This window comes from Piliocolobus tephrosceles, chromosome 21, assembly GCF_002776525.5.
Source record: "Piliocolobus tephrosceles isolate RC106 chromosome 21, ASM277652v3, whole genome shotgun sequence".
NCBI lineage: Eukaryota > Metazoa > Chordata > Mammalia > Primates > Cercopithecidae > Piliocolobus > Piliocolobus tephrosceles.
This window is the reverse complement of record NC_045454.1, coordinates 14,218,665-14,239,985: the sequence shown is the minus strand read 5'-3', so window position 1 is coordinate 14,239,985 and position 21,321 is coordinate 14,218,665. Positions and strand designations below refer to the sequence as shown.

General features: G+C 50.9%; 3 protein-coding genes across 14 annotated transcripts in view; 2 read left to right on the top strand and 1 right to left on the bottom strand.

The window, feature by feature from the left end:
- Nucleotides 1–73: 73 nt before the first annotated feature.
- On the top strand, nucleotides 74–3,654 carry ZNF576 (zinc finger protein 576). 12 transcript variants are annotated; one of them, XM_023190481.2, is made up of 3 exons: nucleotides 74–287; nucleotides 755–851; nucleotides 2,329–3,654. In XM_023190481.2, exons 2-3 carry the CDS (start codon nucleotides 767–769, stop codon nucleotides 2,907–2,909), a joined length of 666 nt encoding a protein of 221 aa, XP_023046249.1. In that variant the 5' UTR covers nucleotides 74–287; nucleotides 755–766; the 3' UTR covers nucleotides 2,910–3,654. The 12 variants fall into 12 exon arrangements, with proteins under 12 accessions (XP_023046249.1, XP_023046246.1, XP_023046248.1 ...); XM_023190478.2 differs by having other exon boundaries at nucleotides 752–851; XM_023190480.2 differs by having other exon boundaries at nucleotides 74–304.
- An 8,355-nt stretch (nucleotides 3,655–12,009) lies between these two features.
- ZNF428 (zinc finger protein 428) overlaps nucleotides 12,010–21,321 on the bottom strand; it is a 12,766-nt gene continuing 3,454 nt past the window's right edge. The window contains exons 2-3 of the mRNA XM_023190490.3: nucleotides 19,066–19,270; nucleotides 12,010–12,670 (exon numbers count right to left, since the gene is read on the bottom strand). Of these exons, the coding sequence (XP_023046258.1) occupies nucleotides 12,171–12,670; nucleotides 19,066–19,141 (576 nt within the window). The 5' untranslated portion in view covers nucleotides 19,142–19,270 and the 3' untranslated portion in view covers nucleotides 12,010–12,170. The remainder of the gene's footprint in view (nucleotides 12,671–19,065; nucleotides 19,271–21,321) is intronic.
- Nucleotides 16,856–19,333, top strand: SRRM5 (serine/arginine repetitive matrix 5). The gene has a single exon (XM_023190489.3). It carries the CDS (start codon nucleotides 16,866–16,868, stop codon nucleotides 19,104–19,106), a length of 2,241 nt encoding a protein of 746 aa, XP_023046257.1. The 5' UTR covers nucleotides 16,856–16,865; the 3' UTR covers nucleotides 19,107–19,333.

Here is a 21,321-nt window from a genome sequence, read left to right as displayed (position 1 = left end):
GGGAGGCTGAACGTCATCATAACGCACCATAGTGCAGAGAAGGACCCCTCTCGTTATTTTGAGGACCGGACTGGTGCGACTATACCACTGCCGGATGGCGAATCCGGGATCTCGGCTCCGAGAGGCTCATCTGGCAAAAGGGCGCGGAAACCACAGGGGCTCTGAGACTGAGTGGGCCCTATCCCACGTCTCTCTGGGTGGCGGCGCTGTAGCGAGCGACTGACAGGCGCAGCGAAAGGCAGCCCTCTGCTGTACTGAGGAAAACTGAGGCCTGGGAGCAGGAACCTGTAGGCAGCGCTTGAGGGTAGCGGGATAGCACCTGCTAGTGCGCGTGGGAGGCGGGGGCTCTGGGCGGAACAAAAATCACAGGATGTCAGAGGATGTTTCCCGGGAAGAACTGGGATAAAGGGTGGGTATCACTACCTGCCTCAAGACACTTGAGACTGGGATGACGCTGGTGTCAAAGATCAAGACTCCCACGCTGAGTTCAGGGAGTTAGTTTGATGTAGCAGGTCATAGGTCACACCAGTGAAAAGACTCTGAGTCCCAAACCCAGGAAGTCTTTTTGGGAGGTCTGAAGCTTCTCTTAGCAAGAACTCCATCCATTAGAGTTCAAGGAGATAGTATGTCGTAGGGGTCACAGGCAGGCAAGGAGAGCCTCTGGCGATGTCAAAGGTCATAGACTTAGGGTGCCCTCTAAGACTGGTAACAGATGAACAGCTTCACTCATGCACGCTCCTCTCCTGACTAGAAGGGTCCTAGCACCATGGAGGACCCGAACCCTGAAGAGAACATGAAGCAGCAGGATTCACCCAAGGAGAGAAGTCCCCAGAGCCCAGGAGGCAACATCTGTGAGTACACATGGCTGGCTGGCTAGAGGAGGGTGGGGTGCAGGAGCTGATGCTAAGATCTCTGTGGCACTTCACTGTCCAAGGCGCCAGGTTTTGCCTGTTGAGAAGGGGCTGTAATGGTCCCTGAGCTGCCCTAGCAGGAAGTGCATCTCCTCACACCGGCTTATGTGGCCAGAGTACGCACCCTCCTCTGGCCACATAAGCAGGGTTGCAATGCTTATGCATTCAGAGGGATAGGGTGGCTTCCAAGAGAGGCTTGGGTTCGAGATGTGGCTGGGAATGGTTCTATTGGGAGAAGAGCCCCAAGATTCAGGTCCTAACTCTGCCCTAGACTTTCAGTGCAACTTGGGCCTTGGTTTCCCTGACTGTCAAAAGAGGGTGGCACTACCCACCTCACAGGGTGGTTATGGGATTAACTGCAGCAAAGGGGAAAGCTAGGGGTTAATGATGGTAGCCAGTTTGCCATGTAATACCAACACCTCCTGCTGTTTTATTATGAGCTAGGTGTATTCTCGTATTATGAATGATTTTAACATTCATTATCTCATTCAGTCCTTCTAATAATAGGCCCTTTAAACTGGGAACTGAGGCAGAGAGAGGTATTTGTAACAAGAGCTGTAGTCTCAATGCCCTTGAGCCTGAGACTACCAGAAACACACGTGCAGTTGAACACGTTGGGTTTATTTCTCACTGCAATGAAGAACACACACCACGGGGGAACTGTGGGGTGTCTCACTAAGAGTGGTAAAAACGACATAGGATTTGGGCTTGTGGGTGGTGATTTTGGGGAATGTGCAAGCAAAATTGTTTTGCTGTGGATTGGATGCTACCAGGAAGCAGGGGCAATTCTGTGATTGGCTATCGTAACAAATCTTATCCAGAAGGAGGAAGGAAGAAGGCAAGGCTCAAGCTCTGACTGATAAAGCAGCAGCAGACATTCACATTAGCCAGGATAGGAGGATGTTTGGTCATTTTTCTGCTTGGACAGCATTCATATTTTGTCTGTGCTCAGGCATTATTATGATGTAGTCTTGTCTTGATTCATTCTAGTCACAGCATGACCTTGTCTGTCCTTGATATTCTGTGAAAATTTATGTTCAACAGAACACCAAAGTCTAGCTGTGAGTACCAGGCCAGATCCTGGATGTCGGGCTGGATTTCTCTGTTATCATTAGTCATAATTGCAAATGACTATACAGCAATTCATTTATTCCTTCCACTAGTCCTATGGAGCAGATACTGTTATTAGCCCATTTTCCAGGTAAGGAAACTGGTGTAATTGCCTAGGAAGTGGTGGAGCTGAGATTCAATCCCAGGCAGTCTGGCTCCAAAGGCTGTGCTGTAATCACCATACCCCTCTGTTGGGCAGGCTGACTCTCTGGGTTCCAACCCCGGCTCCACCATTTCCTTTCCTAGCCTCATGACTGTGGGCAACTTGCCTAACCTCTTTGAATCTGTTTGCTCATCCGTAAAATAGGTCCAAGAACAGTTCTCCTGTTTGGTTGTCCAGCATTAGCAAAGAACCTAGCACACAGCACACTCAATGTTAATTGTTGGTATGATTCTGGGGTTCAGGAGAGGTCCTGGAGACTCCTGCTGGCCTCCCCTGACCTCTCCGCACATCCCTCAGGCCACCTGGGGGCCCCGAAGTGCACCCGCTGCCTCATCACCTTCGCAGATTCCAAGTTCCAGGAACGTCACATGAAGCGGGAGCACCCAGCGGACTTCGTGGCCCAGAAGCTGCAGGGGGTCCTTTTCATCTGCTTCACCTGCGCCCGCTCCTTCCCCTCCTCCAAAGCCTTAATCACCCACCAGCGCAGCCACGGTCCAGCCGCCAAGCCCACCCCACTGGTTGCAACCACTACTGCCCAGCCCACCTTCCCTTGTCCTGACTGTGGCAAGACCTTTGGGCAGGCTGCTTCTCTGAGGCGGCACCGCCAGATGCATGAGGCCCGTGCCCCTCCTGGCACCTTCGCCTGTACAGAGTGCGGTCAGGACTTTGCTCAGGAAGCAGGGCTGCATCAACACTACATTCGGCATGCCCGAGGGGAGCTCTGAGTGCAGCTTAAGCGTCTCCATGGTGACAGGTGGCTCTGTGGTCGGTATGACTCACCCATGATATGGGGTGCAGGAATTCCGGGGGCCCTGAGGGATTTGCTTCCCTCCCCTGGGAAGGCAGAGGCCTCCTAATAAAGAAGACCCAGAAGATTCTCATTTAGAGCTTCAGTCTTTGGAGGACCCAGGACCTTCGTGAGACAGTGAAATCAGACAATATTGAGATCTTTCGTTAAAAAAAAAAAATGGGAATGGAGTGCGGGAGAGAAATGGTTTGTGTCTCCCTTATTCCCAGTTAAACACCTAGCTGCAGACTGTGTCATCACCCTTCATTCTTCCCAGATGGATGCCATGGGCGATGGGAGCAAATTGCGCTGGACCTTTGCCTGAATGGGGGCAGGGAAGGTGAGGTGTTGCTGGCCTGTAATGCCACCGGATGAGTTCCAGATGTGGAGCAACTTGGGCTTTTGGGGATGGGGCAGCACAGTTGGGAGCTGGACCCCAATTGAGTGGGGGTGGCAATTGGAGTCCTTGCGTCTCTTTCCCACCCCCTGCCAACCTCACTCAGACGGGCCATGGCACTAGATGGCACTAGTCCCCCAATAATTTATGTCTTGTTTAAATAATTTTGTATATCATTCTGGTCATGAAATATTTTTTCATATGTGTAGGTGAAATGGTATGAATAAGCTAACAGGAATAGTATCTAAAAACAGAAAACATCCATATTAAAATGTCTAAACAGGGAGCTCTGGCTTTTGAGTGGGAATTTCCAGAGAACATAAGGGTGTGGGCAGGTGGGGGAACTCAGGCCAGAGTTGGCCTCGCTTTGTGGGGAAACTGGTTTGAATCAAACAGAGATACCTTCTGTTTCGGGTTTTATTTGGCCAACACTGGGAGATTTCCCATTAAGATCCTATTTTCAGCTCTCTTGAAAGGCCCAACCTAGGGTGACATTGTCAGCAGGGGCAGGGCAGAAGCTAAAACAGGCTGGAGGGGAACGGTGGGTGTCATCCTCAACTGGAGATGAGTCCCACCAGGCCAGTTTTACCCCCTTAGTTACCTGCCCTGCACTTGCAGACAATGGTCAATGCCCTGCATATAATACTTATAGACTCTGTTTATGTTGAGGGATGTTTTTAAAGCCCAGGTGAGGTGGATGTGGTAGACTGATCACTGTCTCTCAGTTTTTAGCTAGGCACATGGTAGCTGAAAAGACTACATTTCCCAGATTCCTTTGCAGCTATATGTAGCCATGTGATTGATTCTGGCTAAACTCCTGGGTAAACACTCAAGCTTAAGAAAGGGACACCGGGGGCCGGGCGCGGTGGCTCTAGCCTGTAATTCTAGCACTTTGGGAGGCCGAGACGGGCGGATCACGAGGTCAGGAGATCGAGACCATCCTGGCTAACATGGTGAAACCCCATCTCTACTAAAAAATACAAAAAAACTAGCTGGGCGAGGTGGCAGGCACCTGTAGTCCTGGCTACTTGGGAGGCTGAAGCCAGGATGGCATAAACCCGGGAGATGGAGCTTGCAGTGAGCTGAGATCCCACCACTGCATCCAGCCTGGGCGACAGAGCGAGACTCTATCTCAAAAAAAAAAAAAAAAAAAAGATAAAGGGACAGCCGGGCACAGTGGCTCACACCTGTAATCCCAGCACTCTGTGAGGCTGAGGCTGGTGGATCACCTGAGGTCAGGAGTTTGAGACTAGCCTGGCCAACATGGTGAAACCCCATCTCTACTAAAAATACAAAAATTAGTCAGGTGTGGTGGCATACACCTGTAACCCCAGCTACTTGGGAGGCTGAGGCAGGAGAATTGCTTGAACTTGGGAGACAGGCTGCAGTGAGCCAAGATCATGCCACTACACTTCAGCCTGGGTGACAGAACGAGACTCTTTTAAAAAAGAAAAGAAAAGAAAGGGACATACCTTTTTTCCACCTTCCTAACTGTAATACGGACATAGTATCCAGCCATCTCAGACCATAAGGACAAGAACGACACATGGGATGGCAGAGCAACAAGACAGCAGGAGCCTGGGTCTCTGGTCAATTTCAGGGAGCACAGCCACCATACCAGCCCACTTCCATATTGCTATCTAAGAAAGAAAGAAACTTCTAATTTAAGCCATCATTATTCTGGGTTTCTGTCACGTGCAACAGAATTTACAGCCTAAGACAGGGGTCTGCAAACTATGGCCAACTCTAGCCTGCTGCCTGGTTTTGCAAATAAAATTCTTTTTGAACACAGTTTTATACTCATTCACTTATATATTGTTGATGGCTGCTTTTGCCTAGAACAGCAGATCTGCATAGTTGCATCAGAGATCTTATGGCCTCCAAAACTTAAAATAGTTACCATCTAGCCCTTTGCAGGAGAAGTTTGCCAACCCCTGGTCTAATAAGACATTCAACCTACTCTGAGTCTAGAAGCAGAAATTTCGATCCTGGGAACCACGACCTTTACCAGGTAGGTAGGTAGGTAGGGTGTGTGTGTGTGTTTTGGGACAGGGCTACCCTGGATCTCTTTGCTGGGGGTGACTTATAGGGAGACTGGATGGAGTTAGTAGACCATCCGTTTTTTTCAAGATACCAACTTCATGAAGAGCCAAATATTTCCTCTGGCTCCTGGTGAACGCTCAGAAGTTTCCAACCCAGATATTTTCACACTACCCCCACAGTGGCTCCCCTAAACCCAAACCTAAGGATCTAATCCCACATGTTCTCCCAAGATAGCAGCCTGCCCAAGTACACTCTGGGCTTCCTGTTCTCTCCAGACGTCACAGATTCTCTAAATAGCATCACTGATGACTTCCACATTTTTATCTGCAGCCCAAACCCCAGACATAAGATATAACCATTTGAATAAACAAATGGAGATCTCAAACTTAAAATGGGTCAACATGACTTCTGCGGCCCGACCTGCACCACTGCCATCATGTTAGTAAAAAACTGTGCACTCTTTTAAATTCTTTTGAGTCTTGCTGTGTCTCCCAGGCTGGAGTGCAGTGGCATGATCTCAGCTCACTGAAGCCTCCGCCTCCTGGGTTCAGGCAATTTTCCAGCCCCAGCCTCCTGAGTAGCTGGGATTACAGGTGTGCACCACTATAACTGGCTAATTTTTGTATTTTTAATAGAGATGGGGTTTCACTGTATTGCTCAGGCTGATCTCAGACTCCCGGTCTCCAGTGATCCGCCCGCCTGGGCCTCCCAAAGTGCTGGTATTATAGGTGTGAGCCACTGCACCTGGCCTTCATTTTTTTTTCTTGAGACAGGGTCTCACTGTGTAGCTCAGGATAGAGTGCAGTGGCAAAATCTCGGCTCACTGCAGCCTTGACCTCCTTGGGCTCAGATGATCCTCCTACCTCTGCCTCCCTCCCTATAGCTGGGACTACGGGTGTGCACTACTATGAACAGCTAATTTTTTGTAGAGATGGGGTTTCACCACGTTTTTTTTGTTTTGTTTTGTTTTTGAGACGGAGTCTCACTCTGTCGCCCAAGCTGGAGTGCAGTGGCCAGATCTCAGCTCACTGCAAGCTCCGCCTCCTGGGTTCACGCCATTCTCCTGCCTCAGCCTCCCGAGTAGCTGGGACTACAGGCGCCCGCCACCTCGCCCAGCTAGTTTTTTGTATTTTTTAGTAGAGACGGGGTTTCACCGTGTTAGCCAGGATGGTCTCTATCTCCTGACCTTGTGATCCGCCCGCCTCGGCCTCCCAAAGTGCTGGGATTACAGGCTTCAGCCACCGCCTCCGGCCTCACCACATTGTTTAGGCTGGTCTTGAACTCCTGAGCTCAAACAATCCACCCACCTCGATCTCCCAAACTGCTAGGATTACAGGCGTGAGCCCCCGTTGTCTGGCTGACTTTCAGCCTTCTAACACCTGTGTAACTATTCTCTGTATTAAATCCTCTTTGGGAAATGCCTGGCCTGATTCCATATCCTGAATGGGTGCTGGCTGAATGACCCAACTCCTGATTTACAGTGTCTCTTGTGATCCTTAGGAATATTTGCCAATGATGGAAATTCTCTGTATCTGTCCTTAGAAATCCTGTCTTACAGCAGAAGACAGGATGGGGTGCTGCTCCAGGAAATAAAACCTATGATCACACTTATCCATGTGCTATGGTTAAATGTATGTGTCCCCCTAATATTCATATGTTGGGAACCTAAGACCCCATGTGATAGTATTCAGACGTGGGGCCTTTAGGAGATTGTGAAGTCACAAGGGTTCTGCCCTCATGAACAAGTGCCCTTATAAAAGGACCCAAGGGAAGTAGCTAGGCCTTCTCCCCTTCCATCTTTCCTACCATCTGAGGACACAGTGTTCGTCCCTTTTTGCCACCTTCCACTGTGTAAGGATGCAGCAAGAAGGCACCAACTTGGAAGCAGAGAGCAACCCTTAATAAGACACCAAATCTGTTGGTTCCAACCTGGGACTTCCTAGTCTCCAGAACTATGAGGAATTAACCTTTGTTCTTTATGAATTACCCAGTCTCAGGTATTACGTTACAGCCGCACAAACGGACTGAGACACTGTTGTTTTAACGAGCCCGGAATTTCTGCTGATGATTCTGAGGTTCCATGATGCGAAGCTATAGTGGCTAGGAAAGTCTCAGTTCAGAGTGGATCAATGTCAGGTTTGGAGATTCTGGGATAAGAAATGTGGGTTTTGAAAAATGCTTTGGTCTGAAATCCTATAATAAGTGTCAAAAATGCAAATGTTTGCCAGACACGGTGGCTCACACCTGTAATCCCAGCACTTTGGGAGGCCAAGGCTGGTGGATCATTTGAGGTCAGGAGTTCGGGACCAGCCTGGCCCACATGGTGAAACCCCATCTCTACTAAAAATACAAAAATTACCCGAGGGTAGTAGTGCTGTGCCTGTGGTCCCAGCTACTCAGGAGGCTGAGGCACGAGACTCGCTTGAACCCAGAATGCAGAGGCTGCAGTTAGCCGAGATCACGCCACTACACTCCAGCCTGGGTGACATAGACTCCATCACAAAAAAACCAACAACAAAAACCCAACATTTAAAAAAAAAAGCAGATGCTCTTCAGGGCCAAGCAGGCAGGATTGGGGTGTCCAGATGTGAGACAGTGGTGACCGGGCACATAAGAGTGAATGCCTCCCCTCCAGAAAGTGACTCCTACTCAGCACCAACAAACTACTGTCCCCATGGGATTGGGGATTCAGCAATACAGATCTTAGAATTTTCAAGACAGTCCAGAAACTTCAACTTTTATAATGTGAAATTACCCATTTTTCAACACTGGTAACCAACGTAACTTAAAAAAACTCAATAGCTCGGTGGAGACCAGCTATATACTCCTGGAAGTCGGATGGCGGCTGTGGGTACTAGACTGTCATTTCTGGTGTGTGGCATAGTGACTACGAGTGGATGTGCCTGCATCCAGTTGTCTGGGTACAAACCAGGGCTCTGCAGCTTACTGGCTCCATGACCTCTGGCAGGTAACTCAACCTCTCTGTGCCTCTGTTGTAGCAGTTTGTTTGTTTGTTTTTGTTTTGTTGTTGAGTTGGGAGTTTCGAGCCCAGGCTGGAGTGCAGTGGCGTGATCTCAGCTCACCGCAATCTCCGCCTCCCGGGTTCAAGCGATTCTCCTGCCTCAGCCTCCCGAGTAGCTGGGATTACAGGCATGTGCCACCATGCCCAGCTAATTTTGTATTTTTAGTAGAGATGGGGTTTCTCCATGTTGGTCAGGCTGGTCTCTAACTCCTGACCTCAGGTGATCCACCTGCCTCAGCCTCCCAAAGTGCTGGGATTACAGGTGTGACCCACCATGCCTGGTCTCTTTTTCCTTTTTTTGAGACAGAGTCTTGCTCTGTTGCCCAGGCTGGAGTGCAGTGGTGCTATCTGGGCTCACTGCAACCTCCACCTCCCACCTCCCAGGTACAAGCGATTCTCCTGCCTCAGTCTCCCAAGTAGCTGGGACAACAGGCACACGCCACCACACCCAGCTAAGTTTTTGTATTTTTAGTAGAGATGGGGTTTCTTTCACCTTATTGGCCAGGCTGGTCTCGAACTCCAACCTCAGGTAATCCACCCGCCTTGGCCTCCCAAGGTGCTGAGATTACAGGCGTGAGCAACCATGCCTGGCCTATTGTAGCAGTTATAAAATGGTCATAAAAGTAGCCTCTAAAGATTATTATGAGCACTCAGATTACTATGAGGACTCAAGACTCAGAGAGAATGCCAAAGTCAGTATATGGTCCCTACGGCCTGGTTCTCTGCTACTTTCTGACCTCACCTCCTACCTGTCTTCCTCAGTTCCAGCCTCGTGGCCCTGTGTCTTCTTCCCAAGCACCCCAACTGGGCTCCCACCTCAGGCCATTGCACTTACTGTCCCCAGACAGCCACAAGGCTCACTCCTGCCCCTTCTCTAAGTCTCTGCTCTGATGCCACCTCAGTGAAGCCATCCCTGACCATCCTACTTAAAACTGTAACCTCCACAGACACAAGCTTCCCACCCTGTTCTTTTCTCCATAGCACTTATGACTATCTAACATTCCATACAATTGGTATATTTTACTTAAACACTTGATTACTGTCTTCCCCATTATAACCTCCACGAAGGGAGGGTTTTTTTTGAGACGGAGTCTTGCTCTGTCGCCCAGGCTGGAGTGCAGTGGCGCAACCTCGGCTCACTGCAACCTCTGCCTCCTGGGTTCACGCCATTCTTCTGCCTCAGCCTCCAGAGTAGCTGGGACTATAGGCGCTAGCCACTACGCCCAGCTAATTTTGTGTATTCTTTAGTAGAGAGACGGGGTTTCACTGTGTTAGCCAGGATGGTCTCGATCTCCTGACCTCGTAATCCGCCCGCCTCGACCTCCCAAAGTGCTGGGATTACAGGAGTGAGCCACGGCACCCAGCTGGGAGGGGGTTTTTGTTCATCGTGTTCACTGCTATATTTCCAACTCCCAGAGCAGTGCCTGCCATCTCATAGGTGCTCAATAAATCACTGTTGGGTGAATGAGTAAATAAATAACAGTCCCTACCTTGTAAGGATCTGATGCGATTGTCCACATAAAGCACTGAGCCCAGGGCCTGGTCCACTGTGAGCGCTGACTTAATGATGGCCATTACAGTAATTCAGGTTCTATTCTTGAAGGTTCTTAGTTTCTAACCTTCTATGAGTTAACACATGTAAAGCGCCTTAGAACAGGGCTGGTTGCCCAGTAAATTCTCCGTTAATGACAGCTATTATTATAATTAGGCTTCTATTTTCAAAGTAGCTTCGGTGCCAAGCTTCTGTGAATTATGAATTATACTTCCCATCTCGGAGCCCAAGCCCAAGTTTTGGCAAGGCTGTAAAGAGCTGATCCTCTGCTACCCTTTGACCTCATCCCTACAGTTCTGGCCTCCTTGGCACACCAGGCAGGCTCCTCTGGCCTGGAGTGTTCTTCCACATTGATGTACATGGCACCCCCGGCTTCAGATCTGTCGCCTTCTCAGGGAGGACTACACTCTTTAAAATTGCAGCCTCCTTCCAGAACAGTTCTCCCTTCAGTCCTTTTTAAAAATTTTTTGTTGGGACAAATTCTTGCCATCATCCAGGCTAGAGTGCAGTGAGCAGTGGCATCATCACAGGTCACTGAAGCCTCAACCTCCAAGGCTCAAGCGATCCTCCCACCTCAGCTTCCTGAATAGCTAGCTGGGACCACAGGCATGCACCACCATGCCCTGCTAATTGAATTTTTTGTAGATGGGGTCCCACTGTGTTGCCCAGGCTGGTCTTCAACTCCTGGCCTCAAGAATCTTCCCACCTCAGCCTCCCAAAGTGCTGGAATTATAGGTGTGAGCCACTGGCATCCCTTCAGTTTTTTTTTTTTTTTTTTGGAGACAGGGTCTCACCATTGCCCAGGCTGGAGTGCAGTGACATGATGACCGCTCACTGCAGCCTTGACTTCTCAGGCTCCAGCAATCCTCCCATCTAAGCCTCCCCAGTAGCTGGGACTATCGCCGTGCACCATTGTTAGCCCGGGTAATTTTCTATATTTTGTAGAGATGGGGTTTTGGCATGCTGCCCAGGCTGGTCTCGAACTCCTGCGCTCAAGCGATCCGCCCACCTCAGTGCTGGGATTTCAGGAGTGAGCCACCATGCCGGGCCTCCTTTCAGTGCTTTATTGTTCTCACGGCATTTATCAGCACCCAACATATGCTGTATCTTACTTGTTTATGTCTGTCTTCACCAGCAGCCTCTACCCACTCCCATGTAAGCTCCATGAGGACAACGATTTTATTTTATTCACTGGTGTGTTCCCAATGCTTAGCACACAGCAGGTACTCAAAAATATTTGTTAAATGAATTAATGGATCACAATCCCTATCTCACAGGGTTATTCTAAGAAGCTGATAATCTCATGCAAATTAAGTGCAGCACTCTGTAAGTGCTCGGAAAATGGCAGCTGTAATTATCATTAAGGTTCTATTTTTGTAAGTTCCTAGATGCACCATTTCTATGAGTCAATATATATAAAGCCCTTGGACTGGCACCAGACACCCAGGAAGCGCTGAGGAAGCGTAGCTGTGATTATAATTAAAGTCCTCTTTGTGGAAGTTCCTAGGCGATGTGGCAGAAAGCCCTAGCTGTCCTCCACGAACCGTTTTCTGCTTTCTGGGCGCTTGGCTAGACTGCTTCTCCCAGGTTGTTTTTGCAGTTAGCTGTGGCCACGTATCTAATTTCTCAGCAAAGGCATGTCAATGGAACCAGTGTGTGCCCCTGGCAGGCCAGGGCTTATAAGACAACACGTGCACCCCAGCAGGTTCCCTGTCCTCTTCTGTCAGCAGGACCCAGGCCATGGCAACCCAGTCTGGACCATGCGGGAGACAACAGGCTTAAGCCTGGGTCCCCAAATGACTCACCCAGCACTATTTTGTGAGTGAGAAATGAAATTCTATTGTTAGAGCCTTTACATTATGGGGTCCGTGAGTAAATACATGGAAATATCATCAAATACAAGCACATAGTAAATGTGAGTTATCTTTCCCAAAAGACCCCGAGGTTCCCCAAGAAGGAGCACAGGGGGAATACACACACACACACACACACACTCTCTCTCTCTCTGTCTGAACACACACAGATACAGATTTTGGCTTTTATTCTGGCCATCACACATCTACTTCTAAGACAACACAGACCGGCAGTACCCCATCCCCCATGACCACTGTCACAACCTGAATTTCCTCAGGCCCCCTCCTCCCACCCCACCCCTTCTGCCAAGCTCCCTGTGTGGGGGCGCTGCCTACACCTCACCCCGGGCATGCAGCATGAAGTGCCCGTGCAGCTCCCCCAGGTTGTCGAAGGAATCCTCGCATTCCGTACAGTGGTAGGTTCCCTCCTCTTCCTCTTCCTCCTCCTCCTCCCTCCCAGCTGGTCGGCCCTCCCCAACCCGAGGTGGTTCCCCCTCTTCCTCCCCGAGTGCCCTGCCTTCAGGGGCTGGTGCTTCCTGGGGGGCTGTAGCAGGGCAGCAGAGCCGGCAGGGTGGGGTTCCCGGTGGGGCCTCCCCAAGGGGTGAGCGGCCACAGAGCTGGCAAGGCTGAGCCGGGGGGCCCGGGGGCTGGGCTGCACGGGGGGCCCGGCGGGATGGGCCACCACGGCCCCCGCCAAGGCGCTGCTTCACCTTGTAGCCAGGATCATATTCAGGATCGTCAGTGGTCTCCTCTTCCTCCTCCTCCTCCTCTTCTTCCTCCTCGGAGTCCGGCTCGGAGAGAGTGTATTCTGAATCAGAGGAATGCTCAGGGCCTGGAGGGGGAAAGACAGGGGAGACAGTGGCATCAGAGGAAAGAGGACTAGGCCCAGCTGTCCCCTCCCTGAACCCTCACATTCAGACTTGCCATAGTATGACCAGGGTAGCCTGGGCACTACCCTTCTCTTCCCCACAGATGAGTCCCCATGGCATAGAACAAGGCTGGCACCCGGTAGATTCCCTGTATCTTTGTGTCAAGCAAATGAATGTCTTCTAAGAACTGCATGGGACAGGACTGGGCATGGTGGCTCATGCCTGTAATCCCAGCACTTTGGGGTGGCCAAGATGGGAAGATCACTTGAGCCCAGAAGTTTCAGACCAGCCTGGGCAATATAGCAAGACTCTGTCTCTATAAAAAATTTAAAAATTAGCCAGGCCTGGTGACACATTGCCTGTAGTACCAGTTTCTCAGGAGGCTGAGGTGGGAGGATCACTTGAGCCGAGGAGTTCGAGGCTGCATTTGAGCCATGACTGCGCCAACTCCCTTCCAGCCTGGGTGACAGAGTGAGACCTCACCTCTTAAAAATAATTTTTTTGGCTGGGCATGGTCGATTATGCCTGTAATCCCAGCACTTTGGGAGGCTGAGGTGGGCAGATCATGAGGTCAGGAGTTCAAGACCAGCCTGGCCAACATGGTGAAACCTTGTCTCTACTAAATACACAAAAATTAGCTGGGTGTGGTGTCGGGTGCCTGTAATCCCAGCTACTCGGGTGGCTGAGGCAGGAGAATTGCTTCAACCCAGGAGGCGGAGGTTGCAGTGAGCTGAGATTGTACCACTGCACTTCAGCCTGGGTGACAGAGCAAGACTCCGTCTTGGGGAAAAAAAAAAAAACTCCATGGGGAGGTGGGGTGGGAGGCGTTTAGGAAGGACAAAGCAGTAGTAAAAAACCACCAGTAACAACCGCATCCTTGCTATTGCAGAAGCCCTGTTCCTATACATTAACTCACTAAATCATCAACAACCCTTTGAGGGTGATACTATTACTATCCCCAGTTGATGGATGTGGAAACTGAGGCACAGGGAGGCTAGACGACTTACTCCCCTATGGTTACACAGCTCTGGCAGGAAAAGCTGAACCTGGGCCATGGCCGACACTGGATCATTTTAGGGAGACAACCATTTGAAAAGGTATTTGTGCAAATTAAAACACATGCATACACACAGATGTACTTTTATATCTGTGGCCATGGAGAGAGAGAGATATATATATATAGGTGAATTAAAATATTTATTTATAGGTGAGATATTACTGTGATTTCACAGTTATCAAGGACATGCCTAGGACAAGTTTAGGTTTAAAGAAAAGGGCCTGTAATCCTAGCACTCTGGGAGGCTGAGGTGGGCAGACTGCCTGAACTCAGGAGTTCATGACCCACCCTGGGCAACATGACGAAACCCAATTTATTTCTTGTATTTTTTGTATTTTTAGTCTCTACTAAAAATACAAAAATTAGCCAGGCATAGGGTGGTGGGTGCCTACAGTCCCAGCTACTCGGGAAGCTGAGGCAGGAGAACTGCTTGAACCTGGGAGGCAAAGGTTGCGATGAGCCAGTATCAAGCCACTGCACTCCAGCCTGGGTGAGAGAGCGAGACTCCGTTTCCAAAAAAAAAGAAAAGGGGAAAAATTTTAAAGTTGATATATGGAAAAGGGCGACATCAGCTGCCATTATGGGGGCGCACAAACAGAGTAATGGCTGGGGATGGGGTCCCCGTGACCACAGTGTGGGAAGTACCAGCTTCTTTGGCCTCAGTGGCAGGAGCTTGCCAAAAGCCTCACCTTGTATCCATCCCGGCCCCATTCCTCAGTTTCTCCTAGAACCCACAGGATCCTGCTACTGCACCCTGTGCTCTGCCCTTGCTTCTGTCATCACAGTGGCCACAAGGCTCTTCATACCAGGCTCCTCACCTTCCCTGACACCCCAGGCCCGTACCTGCCTCAGGGTCTTTGCCATCCTTTCTGCCGATGTCACTCTCCATTCCATGTCTCAAGTGTCACCTTCTCAGCGACACCCTGGCCACTCCCCAGCACTCCCTATGCCCCTTACTCTGCTTGATTTTTCTCCATCTTCTATTGAGATGGAGTCTCGCTCTGTCACCCAGGCTGGAGTGCAGTGGTGTGATCTCAGTTCACTGGAAACTCCACCTCCTGGGTTCAGGCAATTCTTCTGCCTCAGCCTCTCAAGTAACTGGGATTACAGGCGTGCGCCCTCACGCCCAGGTAATTTTTGTATTTTTAGTAGAGACAGGGTTTCACCTTGTTGGCCAGGCTCTCAAACTCCTGACCTCAGGTGATCCACCCACCTCAGCCTCCCAAAGTGCTGGGATTACAGGTATGAGCCACCGCACCTGGCTCATTTTTCTCCATCTTCTGACTCACTGTATACAACATTTGCTTGTGTGTTTGTTTACTGCCTGTCCCCGAGAGCAGGGATTTTGTCTGGTTCACTGCTATGGCCCTAGCATCTAGAACACTTCCTCTGTACAAAGAAAGTACTTACGACATATTTATGGCATGGATATCTCTGCATGGAATTTGAAAAACCTGTTCTGAGGCTTCACACACACTGTTCCTCCCTCTGGTGGGAATGTTCTGCCCTAGTTTTTCCCACCATCCTTTAGGACCCAGTGGGAGGCCTTCCTCTTTGGTGAGGCCGTCCCAGACCACCTCATCCCAGGCAGCCAGTCACTTTTTCTACTACCCTCCTGCTGGGTCCCCAGCATCACCAGCCCAGAACGGGTTATAACTGTTTCCTTCTGAACATCCGCCCCTGCAGCTCTCTCCTACTAGTTCCCACCATTTAACAATCGTTTCCTGGCCGGGCGCGGTGGCTCACTCCTGGAATCCCAGCACTTTGGGAGGCCGAGGCGGGCGGATCACGAGGTCAGGAGAACGAGATCATCCTGGTTAACACCGTGAGACCCCATCTCTACTAAAAATAGAAAAAAATTAGCTGGGCGTGGTGGGCGCCTGTAATCCCAGCTACTGGGGAGGCTGAGGCAGGAGAATGGCATGAACCCGGGAGGCGGAGCTTGCAGTGAGCCAAGACCGCGCCACTGCACTCCAGCCTGGGCGACAGAGCGAGACTCTGTTTAAAAAAAAAAAAAAATCGTTTCCTGAGGTCTTGGCAATGGCTATTCCCTACTCTGTCCACCTGGTGACCCCCTACTCATCCTTCAAGACCCAACACAAACTCTGTCCTCTCTGAAGCCACCATCCTGATGCCTCAGGCTCCCGGCCAGGTCTCTCTCCGATGCCCCAGCACCTCCTCCTGTTACTGTCCTAGAAGCTGACTGCAGTCAGCTGCCCCCCAGGGTATCTCCTTTATCTGACTGGGAAATCCTCAAGGGCAGGTATGATCTTGGGGTCCCCAGCAGAGGACATGTGGGTCAATGGATGATAGTGGCCCCAGGACCCTGATCTCCCTCCCCACCTGGGTGATCCGTTCTTTTTTTTTTTTTGAGAGAGTCTCGCTGTCACCCAGGCTGGCATGCAGTGGTGTGATCTTGGCTCACTGCAACCTCCGCCTCCAAGGTTCAAGCGATCCTCCCACCTCAGCCCCTGAAGTAGCTGGGATTACAAGCGCGTGTCACCACACCTGGCTAATTTTTATATTTTTGGTAGAGATGGGGTTTCACCATGTTGGTTAGGCTGGTCTTGAACTCCTGACCTCGGGTGATCTGCCTGCCTCGGCCTCCCAAAGTGCTGGGATTACAGGTGTGAGCCACCGCATCCAGCCTGACCCTTTCCTTCTCTACTGGCAAAACTCCTGCTCCTTTTTAAAGCCAAGCTCATGTCACCTCCTCTGTGAAGTCCTCGCTGACTCCCCAGGCAGTCCGTGTCTCTCTCGTGTGGGCTCCCCGGCCCCTGCTCCGCTCTCCATCACACCCTGACCACTCTGGGCAGTGACCCCCTCCCCACCCACTGACTATGGGCTCCTCAAAGGCAGGACCTGGGTCTGCCCCATCTCTGTGTCCCCAGCAATCCTGGGCATGAGTCGGCCTCAGAAGACATCTGCTAAATGGCTGCAAACCAGAGGAAATATCTCCAGCCTCAGGCTGGGACCTGCCCTCTCCTCCCACCTCTGACTTCATACCACTCACCCTGCAGAGTCTTCAATGCCCACTGTGACTTCACACAGTTGGCCTGTGACAGGCAATCAGGTCATCGTCCACGGTTACCAGGTGTTTCATGTCTACTGTGACTTCCAGGACCACAAGCCCTTTTGCGCCCACCATGTCTTCACCTAAGAGATCTTCAAAGCCCAGTATGTCCCCGGCACCCAGTGGATCCTCCATGCCCACTGCGGATCCCAAGCCTCCTGCCTCCTTGAAGTCCACCAAATCAGCAACGCCCAACAGGTCTTTAGTGCCCACCAAGCCAGCGACATCCCCCAACTCGGTCGTGAGCCCAAGCAGTTCCAAGTCCACCAAATCGACCAGTACAAAAAGAGCCCCTTCGAACCTGCCCAGCGGCAGGTCCCGAGTCCGCAGCAAGGCAAGAACACCCAGCAGGGTGAGCACCGACACCAGGACCAGCAAAGCCAGCAAAGCCAGCAAGGCCAGCGGCGTGAGATGCCACCAGCGGAGGGGTACACGCAGCCGGGGTAGGACACCTGGCAGAAGGGGAAGCCGCAGCTCCAAGAGGTCACCCAGCAGGGCCAGCACTCCTGGCAGGATAAGAACTCATGGTGCCAGACCAGGCATGGCCAGCAGGGTGAGAACTCCCACTTCACAGCAAAAACGGAGCCAGAGAAAGAGTTACGGCCGGCCTGGAACCAGCAACAGGGAAAGAAGTGACAGCCAGCCTAGAAATATGAGCAAGAAGAGTTACCGCCCACCAGGAGGATCAGGTATGGGGAGGGGGAGTTCCGAGCTGGCTGTAACTCCCAGTAGAGCCAAGTGTCAAACCCTGACTGGAATTCCCTCCAAGGAGAAGAGTGACAGCCCATCTCCATCGTCATCAAGGAAGGTGAAGAGCTACGGTCAGATGATCATCCCCAGTAGGGAAAAGAGTTACAGCCCCACTGAAACGTCCAGCAGGGTCAAGAGTTATAACCAGGCCAGTACCCGCAGCAGGCCGCAAAGTCACAGTCAATCTAGAAGCCCCAGAAGGTCAAGAAGTGGCAGTCAGAAGAGGACGCACAGCAGGGCGAGAAGTCACAGTTGGAAGAGAAACCACAGCAGGGCAAGAAGTCGTACCCGGAAGGGAATTCTGAGCCAGACGGGAAGACACAGCCCGTCTAGAACCCACAGCCAGGGGAAAAGTCAAAACCAACCTAGAACCCCCAGAAGAGGAAGAAGTCACAACTGGTCTAGAAACCCCAGTGAGGAAAGAAGTCATAGCCATTCTAGAAGCTCCAGCAAAGACAGAGATCACAGAGGATCTAGCAGCCCCAGGAAGGACAACGGTCACAGTCCATCTGGAAGCCCCAACAAGCAAAGAGATCGCAGCCCATCTAGAAGTCCCAACAAGGCGAGAGATCATAGCCGATCCAGAAGCCCCAGCAAGGAGAGAGATCACAGCCAACTTGGAAGCCCCAGCAAAGAGAGAGATCGCAGCCGATCTAGAAGCCCCAGCAAGGAGAGAGAGCGCAGACAATCTAGAAGCCCCGGCAAAGAGAGGGATCACAGACAATCTAGAAGCCCCAGCAAGGAGAAATATCATGGCCGACTTGGAAGCCTTAACAAGGAGAGAGATCGCAGGCAATCTAGAAGCCCCAGCAAGAAGAAAGAGCACAGACAATCCAGAAGCCCCAGCAAAGAGAGAGATCGCAGACGATGGAGAAGCCCCAGCAAGGAGAGAGAGCACAGACAATCTAGAAGCTCCAGCAAGGAGAAAGAACACAGACAATCCAGAAGCCCCGGCAAAGAGAGAGATCACAGACAATGGAGAAGCCCCAGCAAGGAGAGACAGTGCAGACAATCTAGAAGCTCCAGCAAGGAGAAAGAACACAGACAATCCAGAAGCCCCGGCAAAGAGAGAGATCACAGACAATGGAGAAGCCCCAGCAAGGAGAGAGAGCGCAGACAATCTAGAAGCCCCAGCGAGGAGAAAGATCACAGCCGATCTAGAAGCCCCAATAGGCAGAGTGGTTACAGACAACCTAGAGCCTCCAGCAAGGAGAAAGCTCACAGCCGATCTAGAACCCCCAGCAAGGAAGGAAATCATAGCCAATCTAGAACCTCTAGCAAGGAGAGAGACCCCAGTCAATCTACAGTCCCCAGAAGTCCCGACTGGAAGAGATCCCCTACCAGGACAAGGAGTCTCAGTCAGAATAGAACCCCTAGCAAGACAAGCAGCCACTCCCCATCAACATTTCCCAGTGGAGGCCAAACCCTAAGCCAGGATGACAGTCAAGCCAACGCCACCACCTCTAAGGCCACCTTACCTGGGGAAAGGTCTTCATCGTCTTCTTCCAAGCTGGCATAGCCCCCAGTCTCAGCTGGCTCACGGGTCTCTGTCATGGCCAGAAGAGGGGACAGGAGACAAGAGCAGAGCAGCAGCTGAGCAGTGTCCCTCCCCGGCCAGCTCTCCACAGCCACACCTCGGCCACAAGTTCTCTAACACAGGATGTTGGCAGGTAGAGAGGGATGCTGGATGGGGGAAAGGAAAGGCCTGTGATGATTCAATAAATTTTTACGTAGCACCCATCCCCACCCTAAGCCCAGCTGTGTGCTCATTGCTGGGGTGGGGCACAGAGGACCCCAGCTCTGTCTCTGACTGTCTACAGGTAATTGACTACAAGCCCTGCCCCTCTCTAGGTCTTTTTTTTTTTTTAGGCAGAGTCTCTCTCGCTCTATTGCCCAGGCTGGAGTGCAGTGGCGCGATCTCGGCTCACTGCAACCTCCACCTCCCAGGCTCAAGCAATTCTCCTACCTCAGCTTCCCAAGTAGCTGGAACTACAGGCGTGTGTCCTCACGCCCGGCTAATTTTGTATTTCTAGTAGAGATGGGGTTTCACCATGTTGGCCAGGCTGGGCTTGAACTCTTGACCTCAGGTGATCCACACACCTCAACCTCGCAAAGTGCTGGGATTACAGGTGTGAGCCACAGCACCTGGCCCCCCCTAGGTCTTAATTTCCCCATGTGGGCAACAAGGCTGCCTTCTGGTTCTTATTCAGTGGGATAGGGAGAGGTGACACTCCAAATATTCAACAGTGGAGACTGGTGTGGGCACCAATCAGAACTGAGAGTGGAGCAGGGAGGATGTCAGGCATTAACCCTTTAGTTGCTGGACCATGGGGAGGTCTGGGGTTGGGGGAGTGTTATGGGGAAAAAACCCTCAAACTGTGTTTTTCCTCTACTCTCACACTACCACCACAACAATCATTAACACAGAATTCCGTAACCAAATGTGTGGGGCTTTTTCCCCACACACTACACAGCAGACACAGGCTAGGTGTCCCCTCCAATTCCATTCCAACGCTATCCCCACCCCCAGCTAATTTTTGTATTTTAGGTAGAGACAGGGTTTCACCATGGTGCCCAGAACTCAAGCAATCCGCCCGCTTCAGCCCTCCAAAGTGCCGGGATTACAGGCGTGAGCCACCACACCCGACTTTTAAAAAAAAATAAGGCCGGGCGCGGTGGCCCACGCCTGTAATCCCGGCACTTTGGAAGGCCGAGGCAGGCAGATCACCTGAGCTCAAGAGTTTGAGACCAGCCTGGGCAACATGGCAAACCTTGTCTCTACAAAAAAAAAAAAAAAAAATACAAAAGTTAGCCGGAGTGGTGGCATATGCTTACAGTTCCAGTTACCTGAGAAGCTGAGGCAGGAGGATCACTTGAGCCTGGAAGGTCAAGGCTGCAGTGAGCCGTGACCTTGCCACTGCACTTAGGCCTGGATAACCCCTCTTACAAAAAAAAAAAAAAAAAAAAAAAAAAAAAATTGCTGGAGCTGCTCACAGAACTCAAGGAAATGCTTATTTAGATTTTCTGGTTTATTGTTGCAAAGAACAAAGATGAAGAGATGTGTAGGGCAAGGTATAAGGGAAGGGGCAGGGAGCTTCACGCCCTCCCTGGGGTGCCACCCTACAGGAACCCTCATGTGGTCAGCTATGCGGAAGCTCTCCAAACCCAGTCCTCTTGGGTTTTTACAGAGGCTTTAAGACAGCAGCATTAGGCATGGAATTCTCTGAAAATGTCTTAAGACCAACAATCAGGAAGGTGGGGAAGATTAGAGTCTTGCCCTGGGGCAGCAAATGGAGGGAAGGAGGAGGTCGGAGAGGTTGTTTCTTGAGCCCTGCCCCAGGCCTAAAGTACACAACATTATAACAAGAGACCACAAACAAAGGCTATAGGAGTTAGCAGCCAGGAACTGTGGATAAAAACCAATATATTTATACATATAATACCACAGGGAGGGTCCAAAGTGGCAGTTAGGGACAGGGAGTACTTGTGTAGCAGTGACACACCAACCCATCTGAAAGTATTTTAATATTTAAACAATTAGTATGGCTATACTAGTTTGTGACTATCAGCCTTAGTTCTGTATCCATTGGCAAGATAGTGTCTAGGTTTGCCACACTCTAGCTGTGTAGCACCAAGCAAAGAACTTAACTTCTCTAGCTTGTTTTCTTCTCTGTAAGAAAGGGGCTGGCTGGGCGCGGTGGCTCAAGCCTGTAATCCCAGCACTTTGGGAGGCC

Bases quoted from the DNA above. Each gene is read 5' to 3' on its own strand.
- SRRM5 (XM_023190489.3), top strand. From the start codon at position 16,866: ATGTCTACTGTGACTTCCAGGACCACAAGCCCTTTTGCGCCCACCATG.
- ZNF576 (XM_023190481.2), top strand. From the start codon at position 767: ATGGAGGACCCGAACCCTGAAGAGAACATGAAGCAGCAGGATTCACCC. The intron at 852-2,328 runs GTGAGTACACAT...TCCGTAAAATAG, and splicing joins GAGCCCAGGAGGCAACATCT to GTCCAAGAACAGTTCTCCTG.